The sequence below is a fragment of the Drosophila montana genome, unplaced genomic scaffold, assembly GCF_035044405.1.
Source record: "Drosophila montana isolate Dmon_TW-CO22-7 unplaced genomic scaffold, ASM3504440v1 contig_3529_1, whole genome shotgun sequence".
Taxonomy (NCBI): Eukaryota; Metazoa; Arthropoda; class Insecta; order Diptera; family Drosophilidae; genus Drosophila; species Drosophila montana.
Window position 1 is genome coordinate 15136 of NW_026998408.1, and position 17513 is coordinate 32648.

The window sequence follows — 17513 nt, forward strand, 5'->3', positions numbered from 1 at the left end:
GTAAGTGTGTGTGTGTGTGTTGGTGTGTGTGTTTCTGTTTGTGTGTGTTTGTTGACTGAGCATTTTGTTTTAGTTCTGCCAGCATGCTACTGTAGTTAGTTGAGTTCATTAAATGCCTGGCCGCCATTTCATTAGCATTTGCCGGGTTAATGAGGGGAGAGAGAGGGGGGGAGGGGAGAGAGGGGGGGCATTTGTGATAGATTTCAACTAATTAAGCGTAGACAGTTTGGTATTTACAAAATACACAGATGCCCGCCCGTCAATTAATTGAAATTTAAATTACACAGCCTTCAATCTATTTTCGCAGCAGAGATTCGAATTTTCATTAATAAGGCAAAGTAAGGAAAATGTATCTCAATGGGAAGATACTGATTCCTATTAAAATCTTAAACAGGATTTATCTGAAGTTCCTTGTCTGTCTTTGTCTTTATATTTCTTATTCCTATCCTAAATTCCTTTTCTTTCTTTGTCTCTATATTTATTATTCCTATCCCAAATTCCTTTTCTATCTTTGTCTTTACATTTCTTATTCCTTTCCTTAATTCCTTTTCTATCTTTCTCTTTTTATTTCTTATTCCTATCCTAAATTCCTTTTCTATCTTTGTCTTTATATATATATTATTCCTATCCAAATGATTTATGTTCTCTATCCACCGCACTTTCTTTACCTTATTTCAATCGATTTCCATTTAATGGATTTATATATTTATCTTCCTTCTCCCACCTGTGTCTGTATCTTGATCTTGTGCCAAACGATTTCCATCGATTTGAATGCAGATTAAACTATTAAAAATTCCTTTGGCCTAGACCCAGGCACATTTTCAGCGGAATAAAAACGCATTTAAGCTGCGTCAGGACAATATTTAAGCCAAATGCACTTTGAGTGCGTTCAACATTTGCATATTGCATGCAAATTGCTGCGAAAAGTGTTTACAGTGTATCACAAAAGTATTATTACAGCAGCCTGGTTGCTGGCTGCTGGCTTCTCGGCTTGCTTGACTGAGGGGGAGGGGGGAGGGGAGAGCGCGGCGTTTGTGAGATTGTGTAAACAGCGAAAGTAATTCGCATGCAAAAATTAATATATATCTTGGTATTAATATTAATTAATAAGTATTACGAAAAGATCTCGAAATGGAATCGAAACTTAATGAGAGAAATGATTAATAAATATGCGAGCATATTTGCCAAACAACTGGAAACTGAGTACACACATTTACTTCTCAGATGCAAGTACTTGAGTTTAGCTATAGAATAATTGCCAAACATGCACTATAATTAATTAATAAAGTACTATAAATTAAATGAGCATATGATATAAAAGAATAGAGAAGGGATAAAGACAACGTAGTCTGCGAGCAGGAAACGATATAAGACTCTCTCTTTGGAGAGCCAAGAAAACCAACGCGTTGGCAGTAAGAGAGTAGACAGGAGAGAGAGAGTGAGAGAGAGAGAGAGATCAAAGAGAGTCAATTGGGGTTTTATCGGGGAGTTACTTGCAACAACATCGATATATAAGGAAATATAAGCAAGAAATTGATAATTGATTTGCACAATAAACGAAAATGTTTGAGGCACAACAACAACAACGACAACTATATATAGACAGCTTGCCATATATCATATCATATATATGTCACACACACACAGCAGGGACGTCAGCTAGGATCAATGCTACACACATGTTTTTCTTTTCTTTTCTTTTCTAAATAGCAAACCAATTTTGTTGTTGTACATTTGTGAGATTTCCGCTCAAAAAACTGGGCAGCAGTTCGGGATTATGTGTCACAGTGGGCGGCATCGTTGTAGTACTTGTTGTTGTTGTTGTTGTTGTTGCTGCCGCTGCCGCTGCTGCCGCTGCTGCTGCCGCTGCTGCTGCTGATGCTGATGTTGCTTGGTTGCGATAGTGTGCAGCGAATGCGTTGGATCCGAAGCCCGAGAGACGCGTATTGTGGGAACGACTTTTATGGCCGAGAGCCCCTTGAAATCCGGGCGCTACGATTGAGCCGGCGATAACCTGGCCATGTCATTGGCAAGTACAAAATCAATGCGAATGCGAATCGAAATGGTGTGAATGGTTTACAAGTGAATAGTGAATAGTGAGTCGGTGAATAGTGAGTCGGTGAATAGTGAGTCGGTGAATAGTGAGTAGGTGAATAAAGAAAAGTGCGTTGTTTTTTTTCGAGTTCGAATGTCGCGCCAAAGAACAAAAGATGGAAAAATACAATACAAGACACAATGGAGAAAATAGCAGTTAGTCAATTGAGTATCGGAGTATCGAGTAGCGAGTAGCGAGTATCGAGTATCTTTCACGTAAATGAGCATGAGAACTACTTAGTAGAAAACCAAAAATTGTATAACTAAAATATATAACTATATATAGCTCGCTTCGAATACTAATTAAATGCGAGTATTTAGCTACAAGTTAAATGAGTTTTAAAAAACGTTTTGCTTGCTTCTTTTTTATGAAAGTAAATGCATGTACTCCGTTTCTTTCAAAAATACACAATTCAAGCGCTGCAATGGGAATTGTCCATATATATACGTACATAAATGTTAATATTTGTTAAAGACACACACACACACGCGCGCGCACACACACACACACACACACACACACAGGCACAATTAATCAGCACAAGAAATGAGCAGCTTTTTTTGTTTGAGCTACAGAATTATTATTTACACGACTGTAAAATTGCATATAGTACATGTTTTTAATCAACGTAAAAGTACAAGTTTCTTTCGGCCTGCCGAGACTTATGATACCCTTGCAGACCGCGGACAGGTGTACACTGAGAGAAACCGATCTAAAATACGATATAATTCACCTTTATTCTTAGGTTTTAGCCAAAATTTAGACGGTATAGTAAAACTTGTAACTTGGTTTGGTCGGACAAAAAAATTGAATACAAAATGTTGTTTTTTTTTCATAAAAATAAGGAGCTATAGGAACAATATGATATAGTCAGACGATTCGTCTAGTTTTGGCATAGAAATTCATAGACAGGAATTAATAGAAAAATCTATGTCAAGTTTGGTCAAGAAAACTTTTAGGTTGATCTACTTGTTGGAATTAAAACAGACGAATGCAAAATGTTGATCAAGAATATATATTATCTTTTATCGGTTCACAGATATATTGCTCATATAATATATTCTGCAAGGGTACTTGAATTTTTTTCACCGGCATTAATTAGTCACACACGCACACACACACACGTACACAGTAACAAATGTGTGTTATATATATTTGCTAGCTGTGCTTACCTCTCTGATTAGCCGCCAGGTGGGCTCGTTGTTGGGATAGAGTATGGCCTGGCGACTGACGCCGAAACTCATGAGGACCACAGCCAAGAGCACCACGAAATATATCATATTCTTAACCATTTTGCCCATCATGGTGACCAACGGACCTGTAGCATATAGACTTATATATATAGATCTATATGTATATGGATAGGGGGATGACAACTTACCGAGGTACTTGTTGACGCCGAGAATGTTCAATATGCGCAGATACCAGTAGATGCTGTCCACGCAGTAGATGACCCGCCCAATGTCCATGGTATTGGGGCGAAAGCGAAAGGAGAGGCCGATAAGAAAGAGTATTATGGCAGCGCCATCGCAGGGATTCCACATGTTCCATGCCCACACCGAGAATTTGTGCCTGGCATGGAGAGAAGACCGCAACAGAATCGCATTAATGAAGGGCGCTCCAACAGAAATCGAAAGGCCGTAAATCAAGTGTGAATAAACTCTGAAGGAGCACACAGGAGGATATCCGACAGGCAGAAGGCAAGTAATCAAAATGCACAGAGGCATAAAGTATGCGCCAATGTGGCACTCATTTATAATCATTAAATTAAATGCAATTAAGCACAGACTCGAGTTGAATTCAATTTGTGAACTACTTACGTAATGGCCACCGGCTCGGAGGATATGATTTCGCGCACCTTCTCAAAGCCCAATGTCGTTATGTAGGCTATCGAATACCATTCCTGCCAGCGGGGCATGGGACCCATTTTCACCAGCACCGTGAACGAGAACATTATCAGAAAGAACATGTACGCAATCTGAAGGAAATAACAAATATAAATATACCAAATATAATTACATTAACAAGTAAGAGGTTCTAGTCGGGCTAGCTCCCGACTAGGGGATACTCTCTCTTCTTCCAACAGGCGATAGGTATAAAATGAAAGATACTTGATATATAGTATATACTTTTCTAGAAGCTACATTTCGGCTCTTATTATTTGCCGAAATTGCTCAAAAAATAGGATTCCGATATCGATTTTTATCGATTACTTGGAAACGGGGCAAGTTATCGGATATCAGAAACAACCTCGATCTGCGCGGGGACTAGGAGGACCTACAGCTAAAATTTCAAGTCTCTAGCTCTTATAGTTTCTGAGATCCTTGCGTTCATACAGACGGACAGACAGACGGACGGACAGACGGACGGACGGACGGACGGACGTACATGGCTTGATCGACTCGTCTGTTGATGCTGATCAAGAGTATATATACTTTATGGGGTCGGAGATGCTTGCTTCTGCCTGTTACATACATTTGCACAAATACATTATACCCTTTTTAACAATTTTTAATGGGTTCAGGGTATAAAAATGGAAGAAAAGCAAACAATGCTCGACTAGGTGATGCAAGCAGCCAAATATTGCGGAAGCTGTAATTAATAACTTTTATTTTCAAATACTCCAATTCTTAATTCTCTGAGAATGTCGCCTTATTAATGTCAGACAGACATGTCTAGCCTGATAGAAAAGATATGTTACATACTTTTGTACACCCTCAACATACTCTTTCTACATCTTTTTTTCAGGTACAGGGTATTAAATGAGAAATACACTTATCCACATAAGTTAGCATTAGAGGGCTGTCAATTGCGAGAGCGTGAGCGGAAATTAAGCACTAGCTGCTAATTTCCGGTAAGCTAATAATTAAAAAAGAAGAAAAAGTCTTTACTTACCGAATCGGCCCAGAATTTGGTAATGGGCGCCGTATAAAATTCGTAGAACTTCTTCTTCAGGCGCAGCGGCTGATGCTGTTTAATCTCGTTGCTGAATTCGGACAGGTGAAAGAACTCGCGAAACTGCGATGGATCCGAGTCTGTCAGCGAGACCTGTGACCCGAAAAAATGCCATCAAAGTTATACAGAAAAAAAAGCGAATATATATATAAACTTTAGCTTGTCGCCGAGTTCAGGGCGCAGCGAGTGGAATGCATGTGAAGTTAGTTTCAAATTGAGTTGAATTCAATTATCAACATTAGAGAATAGAAAATTGCGTGACAGATAAAATATGCATGTATGTATGTAACATATGTATATGTACATGTGCACACGGCGTATATGCAACGATATTGCGTATACGCAGAGTTTGGCGCGCGTGAAACTATCTACATAGGATATGGTATAATATATATATGTATGTTTAGTAAAATTGAGTTAACTAACTAATTAAAATTGCGTGTGCAGTGTTTGATTTCTAATTTATTTACGCGCCAATTAATTGTAAGCCAGCGTAAGGAACATGCACTAAAAGTTCTCTTAATTAATCAACTACTTTGATGCAAATGATATATACTATACGTAAGCAAATCGAATTGACTTGATGTGATTGATCGAAAGGAAAGTTAAAGGTAAGTTAAATTGACTACTGGTTAAAGTAGGGGTATTCAAGACTAACTTTGGAGGGTGCTTCTTCCGCTCCAGCTGTGAGATTAACCTGTAAAATTCGAACGAGTACTTGTTGCTGAGCAGGTAAAACAAATTGAATGCAGGTGAATGTGATTTAACTAAAAATCAAACAAAAATTATAATTAAAGTTAATGTTTCAGTTAATCGCATGTTGTTAGTCGAATGCTTTGGGACAGCACTTGCTCAGGTTACCAGGGATTTTTTGACGTTTGGACTACGGGACGTATGCGTAACGGCGCATGTCATACAATGTGTTCTATTATGTATATATATGTATATATTGAATAACTGTTATAATTCATCTTAATTTAAGTACATATTCAATTATGTGCTAGACGTAGTACATGTTGGTCACACAAGTAAAAATGTATACGAAAAGTAAGTTTTTTGTGGGAATAAATATATAAATATATATTTTGAGCGCATTCAATTAAAAAGGTTCCACAAATGAAATGAATGAATATAACTGAGTGTCTGTGTGTGAGTGTGGGTGTATTCGTGGGTAGTTGTGAATTTACTCACTTTGCCATTTTCGTGTACTTTTGTATCGCGCACCGAATAAGTATCCGCCAATAGAGCCTGCAACGGGTTGAAGGGGAAGGGGCACACGTTTCGCATATATGTATATATGTATATATATTTATATTTATTTATAAAAGATAACAATTTACGATTTACGATTTGCTTTCTATTAAATGCAGTAAATGCTACAAGTTGTACGAGCAGATGTAATGGAAAATTTAAAATTTCAAAGATATTTGTGTGTGTTTGTGACATTTATAATTCAAAATAAAACCCAAAACGGAAATGAAATTTGAAAAAAACAAAATTCAGATGCAGGCCACAAATTGTGTGTGGTTGTACTAACTACAAAGTAACCTCGACACGGAATACCCTTTAGCGCGGTGGGAGGGAATACGTATTAAATTTTAATCAATGGCAACACTCGATGTGATTAGCCTAACAACTTTATTGCTGTGCGCGCACAAGTTCAATGGATTTTAATTTGATTTTCTGATTAAAGGATTTTCAGCTGCTGTCATAGAATGCTCCCATGTGTGTGTGTGCTTGTGTGTGTGCTTGTGTGTGTGTGCTTGTGTGTAAGTGAAAAACAATATTTGAACAACTGCAGAGCTTGCGCTCGAGAGAGCTGCGAGCACAACATAAAGGCAAACAGCTTGACATATCTATAGCAGTTCGCACACATACATATGCATTGTTAATAGCCGTGTGTGTGTGTGTGTGTGGTGTGTGGTGTGTGGTGTGTGTGCTTGTGCTCGTAACGGTTATTACTTAATTGAACTTTAAATTAAGCCTTAAGCCATGGGACACTGGCCACGGCCACAAAGGATTCTCTGCTAAGTCTGCTAATGGTTATTCGCACTTAATATTTTTTAGCCCGAACGGGCAAATATTTGTTTGTTACTTTTCTCAAAATAGTACATATTGCAAATGGGCGTTACAAGGGGGCGTGGCTCTGCGCTAAGAACTTACATCTGTCGAGTTAGCAGGACTGTGAAATGATGGCGATTGCTTTTCAATTGGTATTAATTTGCACTTTTCAGGCGAATTATCGCCGATTAAATGTGTTATAAAAGAGAGAGAGAGGGAGAGAGAGCAGAGAAAGAGAGGGAGAGAGAGGGAGGAGACTGCGTAAGTTAGATGAATATGTGTAGATAGAGCAACTGCACGATATTTCGTATATACCTAAAGAGCGTTACACGTCTGTAATGGAAAACTGTTATACAGTTATACATATATTTTACTGTTATACTCAGTAATTAGCTTGTGTGCTAATCTACTGCGAGAGTATTAAAGTTTAATACTTTTATACAGATAAACTTATATATATTGTTATACTGTTATAATTTTCTGATGCTTATCTACTGCTAAAGGGTTAAATTTGTTATACTTTTATACAGTTCAACTAATACTTATACTGTTATAATTGTCGGATGCTTATCTACGGCTAAAGGGTTACATTTTAATACTTCATACTTTTTAACTGTTATACTGTTATAATTTCGTGGTGCTTTAAGAGCAGACAGTTATATAAATATGTAGGTTAGACTGTATACCCTAATATTGTTATATAATTACTGGGTATACTCTATAGTTAACATAAATCAAGTAAATTATTCCACAGTTAAATCCTTAAGAAATCTAACCTAAAGCAGAAGGAAACTTCAAACGGGCAGGGACACGTTTGCTATTAGCTTAAGGCGAACGATTCCTAAGGCCTGACTAAAAATAACCCACGAATGGCGAGATTAAGTTGGACTGGGCACAGAAATCAATAAAAACCAACTAAACACATAATGCGTTACAAATTAGATGCCATAAATTTAAGTAATGTACGAGAAAACATAGTTTATATAGACAGAGTACATAGAATACACAATACACGAACAGAGTTAAACAGAGAGAAATAGAAAGAGAGTGAGAGAGAGAGAGAGAGAGAGAAACAGACCGACAGACGATTCGACAGCAAATACATGAAATAACAAATACGTCGAAAAAACATATATAGTATTTATATATAGTATAGATATATAGACATAGAGTCTTGAACAGGAAATGCTTGAAATAATGTTGGTATTTTGTATTTATTTTTTTTGGTTTGTGTTTTTTATCTGTTGATTTTTACTACCTTGTCGCGATTATTACTGCCCGCGCCCATCCTATATCTCAAGGAAATGGATCTTTTGGCTTTTAAAAGGGCGTTCTAAAACAAACAGAGCGGGTAGATGGTTTTGGTAGGGCATTTCGTTAGGTATGACAGCACGATATATAGTTATAAATATTTGATAATAAGAGTAATTAATTTGTATCTGTTAATAGGAGTAATTAATTGTTTAGTATTTAGCTTAGCTGAAATTTAAATTAATATAATTTAAGAACTGGCACGCATATTGTTAACAGAAAAAAAAAAGAAATTAATAAAAAACACAAACTCAAATTCAAACAAATAAAGGCTTTTTAACGAATAAAAAAAACATTGGTTACAAATTAAACAAATACAACAACATTTGGCAAATGTGGAACTTACCTCAGCATCGGGCTGTGATCGATCGGAATCATCGTTGTCCAAATTCTGATTCTCCAAATGCTCCTCCTCGGTCTGTGGCATTTGTTGTAGCTCCTCTTTGGATTTGAAGTCCAATTGCCTTATGTATAATGGCATTATCAGGCCTAAAATTACCTGTAATTGAATAGATCCATAAAAATATCAAAAATACTGAAGAGCGATAAGACAAGCTAATAAAAATACTACACCCCCAACAAAAATGTAGACAAACTGTTAAAAATATTAGTAAAAATTCTTAAAATAAAAACTATCAAAAATACTGAAGAGCGATAAGGAAAGCTTATAAAAATACTATCCCCCAAATAAATGTAGATAATTAAAATAAAAAATTAAAAATACTAAACGAAAATGTTTAGAAATATAAAATATCAAAAATACTGAAAAGCAATGATAAAAGCTACTGAAAATACTACTTCCCAAAAAATGCAGATAAACTGTTAAAAATACTTTTAAAAAAATGTTCAAAAAAGTATAAAATATCATAAATACTGAAATGAGAAAAGCCAGTAAAAATACTACCTCCCCAAAAAATGTAGATAAACTGTTAAAAATATTAATAGAAATTCTTAAAATAAAAAATATCAAAAATACTGAAGAGCGATAAGGAAAGCTAATAAAAATACTATCCCCAAACAAATGTAGATAAACTGTTAAAAATACTAAAAAATAATTCTTAAAATATAAAATATCAAAAATACTGAAGAGCGATAAGGAAAGCTAATAAAAATACTATTCCACAAAAAAAAATTTAGACAAAATGTTAAAAATACTAAAATAACAAAAATACTGAAAAGCAATGAGAAAAGCTACTAAAAATACTATCCCAAAACAAATTTGGATAAACTGTTTCAAATTCTTAAAATATAAAATATCAAAAATACTGAAAAGCAATGAGAAACGCTAATAAAAATACTATCTCGCAAAAAAAGTAGGTAAACTGTTAAAATCATTAACAAAAATTCTTAAAATATAAAATACCAACAAAAATGTTGATTAACTGTTAAAAATATTAACAAAAATCCTTAAAAAAGAACTTATTTTTTCTAATACTCACCTTAAAATTGGTATTCTTGCGGGTACGCAATCCGCCCATCCAGAGATCGGCCAGTATGACCTGGCTGCAGGGATGGGCGAGCAGGGCGCGATGATTGGCGGCGACGGCCAGCGAGAGGCAGCTCTGATTGGACCACGAGTGCAGCTCGCAGGTGAGCAAACGTTGAGCCTTTTCCGCGTCCTGGCGATAGCTAAAGTCCAACAGCTTGTTGCCTGCCCCACAATACAACAAGACCAAAGACAATAGACAAAAGGCAATTAGTCAACCGCCAGAGTCAGGCGGCTCGTTAATTAGTTGGGCGTGATTGACACAAAGTGTGGGGCAACAGGTTAATTAAATGAAAAGCTTAACCCCAATTAACTGTCCAATTTATGCGGAACGTGAGGTGGAGGCGGGGGGGGGGGATTGGCACTGCACTTACCCTTGCTCTCAAACTCTTTGGCATAGGAGCGCAGCTCCTCGTAGATTTCGGTATCCAAATCATCCTCGGCGGCCTCATGGGCCATCGCCTTGTACAGCTTGCAGGCGACCAAGGATTTGGCCAGCGCCTCCTCGCCGTGCGTCCACATGAGCAGCGCCATTTGCTGCCGCTTCGTGAGCACGGCCCAGATCTGTGGAAAAAGGCCAAACAAAATAGTCCACAAAATTGGCCTGAAATTGACATTCGGTGTACACGCACCAGCAGCTCATTGAATGGGAACTCGAAGAGGGCCATTTCGGTGGTAAATGGCAGCAGTCCGGTGACCAGGCTCAAGGAATTGGCGCCCGCATAGCGCTGATATTGATACGAGGAGGATTTGCGGCAGGCATTTGCATAGCTGTTCATCACCTTCGCATAGATGGGCCGAAACTTGCGACGCGTATAATAGGATCTGCAAAGAAATAAATAGCCCTCAATTGCGTTTCTTCTCAAAGTAAAGTCATTTTTCAGCTGCCAAATTTGCATTTCAGCCAAATATATTTGGCCAGAGAGACATCGAGAATATAATAATAATAATATCCGTACAAAAATGTCTCTCTTTGCGCTTTCCTTTTTGGATTTGTTTGTTTGTTTGTTTGTTGGTATTATTTTTATACCCGGAACCCATTGAAAATGGTTAAAAAGGGTATCATGTTTTTGTGCACATGTATGTAACAGGCAGGAAGCATAAAGTATATATATACTTGATCAGCATCACAAGCCAAATCAATCTAGCCACGTATGTATGAACGCAAGGATCTCAGAACCTATAAGATCTAGAGACTTGAAATGTTAAACTTAGATCCTCCTAGTGCCCGCACAGTACGAGTTAGTTTCCGATATTCGATAACTCGCCCCGTTTTCAAGTTATCGATAGAAATCGATATCGAAATCCTGATTTTTGAGCAACTTTGGTAAATAATAAGAGCTACAGTCCCTAAACTTGACATTATATCTTCTAGAATAGTATATATATATCAAGTATCTTTCATTTTATACCTATCGCCACCACCACAAAGCTATAAATCATGTTAGTAAGCCAACTTGTATTGCCTATCTAATTAAGCCACAATTTAAATGCAATTGACATTTTGAGCATATAAAAATACTCTATAGCACAACAAGATCTACTGTTGAAAGTTTTATCAAGATCGGTTAAGAAACACAGAACTTATTAAAGAAAACGTGATTCGGGTTCAGGGTATCCCCTAGTTGGGAACTCCCGACTCGAGAGTGTTGTTTATTTTTTATTTGCTAAGCTCTGCCTGCATTCGCATTACGTTTAGCATGCTCTTTGTCAGCGACTGGGCGGGTTCTGGTTATGGGCGGGGTGTTCTTGGCGCTTATCCCTTTGTTTGCCAGCCAGCCCTTGCCAGGCGTTGGCGGCTTAAGTGATTCCTATCCTGGCCCAAAACTCACAAATAGTAATTGCGTTTGTTTTCCAATTGTGTATCTACATTTGCAACTGTATCTTTCTCTATTTACAGTCTATTTACTTTGTTAAAGGATATTTTGGCTGTATTGAAAGCAAATGACACGCCTAATGACATCTTTGTTTGGCCTTGTTTGGCTTTTCAGTTCGAATCGTCAACGTCGACCAACATATAATTTGAAATTTGAAAAAGGGAAATATTAAAACAAAAGCAAATAAATTGCCAGGCATATAAAGTTACGAACGAATGAGCTCTTGGTTATGCTTGAAAATGAAAATTACTGAGCATTTATTTGAGCTCTTTTTTGTTGCTTTAATATTGTTTGTTTTTGGTAGCTCTTTAAGCGCAGCTGCCGTTTTACGGCCAAACAATTAAAGCGGGCATAAAAAAAAAAAATTGTTGTTGCCGTAAATAATTTATGGGGCATAAACGTGCGACGATTGGAAAATCAATTCAAATGAAAATGAAAAACTTAAACGCTTTTAATTACGCACAAATTGGCAGCTCTTTTTGTAGGCCAACTTTTTGATAGATGCCTGCCTATTGCTGCTGCTGTCAAATGTCTAGACAATGCTTTCGAGTGCCAACAGCAGCTGAACTCAATGGCAAACAGATACACACACACTCACACACACACACACACGGCCCATAGGTATTTGGGTAGCCCTGGGCAGCCAAGCGAGAAAAGGCCAAAACAGGAACCGTAATTTAATCTAAACAACAGTTTCGATGCCAGTTTTTCAGTTCAGAGTTGAGAGTTGAGAGACTGAACAGCATTTAGATGGGCATTTGTCAGATAACTGACGACCTTTGATTAACAGCACAAAAGCCAAAGGACAAAAGAGGCGCCAGGCTAGTGTTAAATTGAGTAGTTTATCTCACAGCCAAGCCAAATGCCAAGAGGCTACAAAAATATGCCCCAAGCAGGCAACTTATTTATTTAATTTAGTATTTATTTAACACAAAATCAAAATTAATTTGTACTTTAAATAGAAACTTCACAACTAAAGCTTGAAAATGCGCAACCCTTAACTTTGGGCTCGATTTCGTTTCGTTTTTTTGCGGTCCCTTAGAAAAGCTTGAACAAGTATCTTTTGGCTTTTAATTAAATTACTTGATTGATACATTTGCCATGCTTTGGCTGCCTATTGAAACCTCAAGCAAAATGAGTACAAAGGACAAAAAAGTTAACACAAATGGCCGAAAATTAAATACCCTTTTTATTAAATTCCATTTAGTTATGTTCCTAGTTTAATTAAAACCAAATTGAATTTAGTTTCAAATGAAAAGCAGAATTCGATTTAATCGATAAAGGAACGAAAAGTAATATCTCAATAAAAAGCTCAATGCAGAACGCACAACGTATTCGTGTTACCCCAACCGGAAGAGCGTCAAAAAAGGGGGCACTTTAAAATATATTAAATTCACACACAAAGCGACCGCAAAAGCCGCGTTAACTAAATTTAAGCCGCAGCATTTTGCGCCTCGTCGCCCAAAATGTTAATGAGGAATAATTATGGCGGCTGCTTTTCACTTTTCTCCCTTTCTTTAACTTTGACTTGCCTTTTATTTTATTTGATTTTTTTACACTTTTTCCCGCCTTTTGTCAGTAGTTGAGAGACAGCCGGCAAGTTATGCAAACTTATTACACATTTTCATAAACAAATTTGGCGAACGTTTGGGGAGCTCGTCAAATTTAATCCGGCAACAAGTTAAGGGCGTCCGGCCATGACATGGACACGCCCACCCACGATGCACGGCGCACTGGCCGCAATTTTAATGGGTATTAAAAACACAGACATAAACTGAGAAAGCAGTGATAAACTAATTTGCAGCGGACCTGGCTCCTGCCCCTGAATCTCCCTGAATCTCCCTGGACTCCTGCCACTCCTCGAGTCCAGCCCAAAAGGATTCTGAGACTCGGCTCATTTTGTTGTTGCCTTCACGTTTAATTGTCGAGCGTTTTATATGTACTTGGCCCGAAAGATGATCATTATAACTTTAACTTTATTAAGTTTGTCACACGACCTTTTTGGTTGATTTCCCCCCTCAATTTACGAGTATTTCTGAAATTTCAGCCCGCATAAAACTTTGTCTCTCCAAATGTTTTGGCTACAATTACTCGAGACGCTTGATTTAATGAGCTTTAACTCATGCCTAGAGTGTTTAACTTTCGGTTATGATAACACTCATCAAATATTTAAATTAGATTGTACGACTAACAAATACCCTGTAAGCACTTAAGCTAAGCAACAATGCCAGACTCAACAGAATTAATCTAGAGTTTCATAAAATGTCTTCAGCGACAGCTCAAAGGTAAACCGGTTAATTTTGGCATATTGAAATCAAATATTAACATTAGATTGTTCGACTAACAAATACCCTGTACGCGCTGAATGAAGAACTTTAAACGAAAGCATAGCAACAATCCCAGACTCAACAGAAAGAAAGGTGCAGTATTTATCTAGAGTTCAAGTAATGTCTTCAGCGACAGGTCAGTCAATTTAGACCAAGTTAATAGGGTATATTTAGTCGCTACTCACCGATAGGCGCCGCCCATTAGTTTATTGATGACCAGGCCAATGTCGTGGAGCGTGTAGATGTAGCCCTTCGGTATATGCGGGCGGACATCGCGCAATATGTAGCTGGAATTTGAAATGAAAAGGAACAAAATAAAATAAAATTGAGCAATGCATGGGAGTTGGCATTTTCGTAGGCAAACAATTTGCTGACCAAAAAAAAAATATTGTGGCCCCAAAATGGAAACGCACCCCAAGGTATTGGCCGGGCCGTGCTTTGTGTTGTAGAGCTCCTCGAGGCGGGGAATTGTTAAAAATTTCTTCATCGAGACGCCGTTCTCCAAAAGTAATTTGACAAAGTCGATTCGATCATGTTCGAGTGCCTGCATCATGGCCTCGTCCAAAGCGCCTGCGGCCAAAAAAAATTATATTGCAAATTATGCACAGACTGAATAAATGCCAAATATATATTCCAGTGTATATTTACCATTGGGCCATTCCTGGCCATAGACAAATATCTCGCTGCGCGCGATGTCCACGCGATTCCATGTCAGCGCCAGGCTCAGCTGCTCCGGCGGACTGAGATGCTGTGATTTGAAGAGTGCCGTGAGTATCGTCTGATCCAGCTCCTGTGCCTCGCCCTCGGGCTTTTCCTGTATGCGGAACACCGTAATCTGCGTGTGGAAGAAAAACAAGAAAAACATCATAAAAAGCAGCCGCGGGTAATGCTAAATGCGTGGGCGTGGCTGGGGCGTGGCGGCTATTTGAAAACCAATTAAAATCTTAATAACTTCGGCGAATTCATCAAAATTCTCTAGGTCCACAAATAGCTGAATAGGGAAATTTAAGCGCGACGTTGATTTCAAATTCATTACACGTTCAATTGAATTTCGTTTGGCTAATTATTTTTGCACTTAATTCAGGTTCAACTCCCTTTTTCACTCGACTAATTAAATATTTAGTCTTAGGTCTTAAGTGATTGAAAAGTTTAGCACAAATTTAAAGCTCAAGGTAATGTTTTCTCTCCCTCCCCTCTCTCCCCACCCTTTTATGCGCTTTTAATTGCCAGAGTGCTCGATTCGAAGGCTTTGCAATGTAATTAATCATTTTTGTTTGTTTAAACTAACTAAACTTTGTTTAATATATTAAACTTAATAATGCTTCAATGAGCACATTTAACTGCACAGTCATTTAATACAAAGGGAGACCTTTAAATATCTATGTAAATATTTTGTATCTCTTGCTTGTGTCAGCCCCATAAGCTGAACAGAAATCTTGCGTTGCCAAGGCATTTGCCAAATACGTACAAATTGCCAGGTATATTTCCAGGTAGAAGGAATGAAGAAGAGAACATATGTAGCATGAATATTTATTAATGGTATGCATATAAATATGCAAATAGTTAAATATGTTATGTGTAACAAGAATTCCAGCTTTTTATACCCTATAACTATTGAAAGTGGACAAAGGGGTATGTTGGTTTTGTGTACACGAATGTAACAGCCAGAAGAAGGCTTAATGTATTTTGATATATATAAAAATAAAAATAAATATATATATATAATTATAAATAGCTGTTCGTATACTTGACTTTTTTATTAGATATAGTCGAGTACATTAATTAAATATATAGATAGATAGCAGAAACTTTTAACTTCCTTTTCCATATCTTGTCATGTCTTCTTATCATATATCACGATTTTTACAGGGTATACAAATGCTTAACATGCATTAAGACTTGACCTGCAACTTACCAAATTCTTGTTGCGCGTGCACTGGAGCAGCTCCTGGTAAAGTTTCTCGGCCTGATCGACGCCAACTTCAAAGGTTTTCTGTATGGTGCCAATGAGATACTCACGCATGGACTCCAGCACAGGTTGCTCCTCGCCATCGGACGCATACCTACGAAAAAAAAGGTTAACGACAAAGTTACATATTCAATTAAAGGTCGGCTGTTGCTGCCGCAATTGCGGCGTCTAATTAAACACATTAAATTAAATGGAGCAGTGCAAAGGGAGGCAGCAAATTGTTAGGTAAATAATAATAAAAGGAGTCCAAAAAGTTTTGCTAAAACAAAATAGAAAATGGGGCTACGCGGCGTATACGTTATATTGTGGCCTACATTTTGTCTTGCTGCCGTATTTAAATATGCAATTTGCTAAATGTCGTGTACTTAATGAACTCGAAGCCAGCAGCAGCAGCAGCCACTAATAACAATATCAGCACCGCAAATAAAATACGAAAGGACCCGAGAGGCAACGGGAAGGGAAACGGGAAGGGGAACGGAAGGAAGCCTGATTAAATTTACAGCAATTGCGGCTGGCTTATTAATTGCGTCTCGGCTGGCAATCAGTCCCGAAAAACTTACTTGTGCACGAAGGCCAGCAGATCGGCGGCACGGCCGGAACCATCGCAAACGACAACCGGAACGGGCGGCGAGTCCGTCACGTATTCGAGTACGGCACGTATTGTGTTTGTGCCGCCCTCAATCACCAGACAGACGACGGGCGTACTGGAATGTGTGACTGCAACGAGAGACCAGAGAAAATAACAAATAATGCTAAAGATTAAACAAAAGGTGCAACTCGGAGCTAAGCACACCTGAGCTCAGCTCAGCTGACCCGACCTGACCTAAGCTTGATTTATGCATTGCACAACTGCCGCCTTCAATCACAAGAGTTATAATAATAATAATGATAATAATAATGATAATAAACAACGAAAGGCCACAGGAACGCACTCGTATTTTCACAGGCAGCACAGTTGAACGCAAACACAAATGCAACTTTCAAGGCCTTGGCAAACCTAATGACACTAGCTGAAAGTTATAACAAAAGCAGATCTCCACTTTAAACTGTGCCAAGGTATGCGTATGCCAAGTTCTGTGACGACTTGTTAAATCAAATTTAAAACGATTTTTTTTTACTCACTGTGAAAGCAACTTTGAAAGCACATTAAAGCTTTAAGCTTCGAACAGAACGTTTGTTTAAGTTTTAAAACTATTCGACTGTCTCTATCTCGGTCTCTTCCACCCATGCTAAACTTTAGTGTACTGTAAGCTTTTGCCCTTAAAAAGAAAAAACTTTAAAAGCACATTAAAGTTTCTAACAGTCTACAGTTTGCTACTTTTCTGTCCAATTTAATCAATAAAATTAAATTTAATTCGATTTTTTTACTCGCTGCGGAAGCAACTTTAAAAGCACATTAAAGCTTAAAAGCTTCGAGCAGAACTTTGGTTTA

The 17513-nt window shown here is 37.7% G+C and overlaps 1 protein-coding gene across 13 annotated transcripts in view; it reads right to left on the minus strand.

Annotated features, from left to right (window-relative positions):
- Window positions 1–17513, minus strand: part of Trpm (transient receptor potential cation channel, subfamily M) — a 41961-nt gene that overhangs the window by 7463 nt on the left and 16985 nt on the right. For 6 of the 13 annotated variants that reach the window (XM_064692185.1, XM_064692186.1, XM_064692183.1 and 3 more), the window contains 15 exons: window positions 16642–16798; window positions 16028–16175; window positions 14761–14947; window positions 14526–14682; window positions 14298–14399; window positions 10541–10733; window positions 10283–10472; window positions 9862–10073; window positions 8769–8921; window positions 8370–8444; window positions 6242–6298; window positions 4991–5143; window positions 3916–4073; window positions 3477–3667; window positions 3268–3413 (listed from right to left, as the gene is read on the minus strand). In XM_064692185.1, coding sequence (XP_064548255.1) covers window positions 3268–3413; window positions 3477–3667; window positions 3916–4073; window positions 4991–5143; window positions 6242–6298; window positions 8370–8444; window positions 8769–8921; window positions 9862–10073; window positions 10283–10472; window positions 10541–10733; window positions 14298–14399; window positions 14526–14682; window positions 14761–14947; window positions 16028–16175; window positions 16642–16798 — 2279 coding nt within the window. Of the gene's footprint in view, window positions 1–3267; window positions 3414–3476; window positions 3668–3915; window positions 4074–4990; window positions 5144–6241; window positions 6299–7213; window positions 7277–8369; window positions 8445–8768; window positions 8922–9861; window positions 10074–10282; window positions 10473–10540; window positions 10734–14297; window positions 14400–14525; window positions 14683–14760; window positions 14948–16027; window positions 16176–16641; window positions 16799–17513 lie in introns of all 13 variants that reach the window. The other 7 variants (XM_064692189.1, XM_064692190.1, XM_064692181.1 and 4 more) reach the window with 3 other exon arrangements.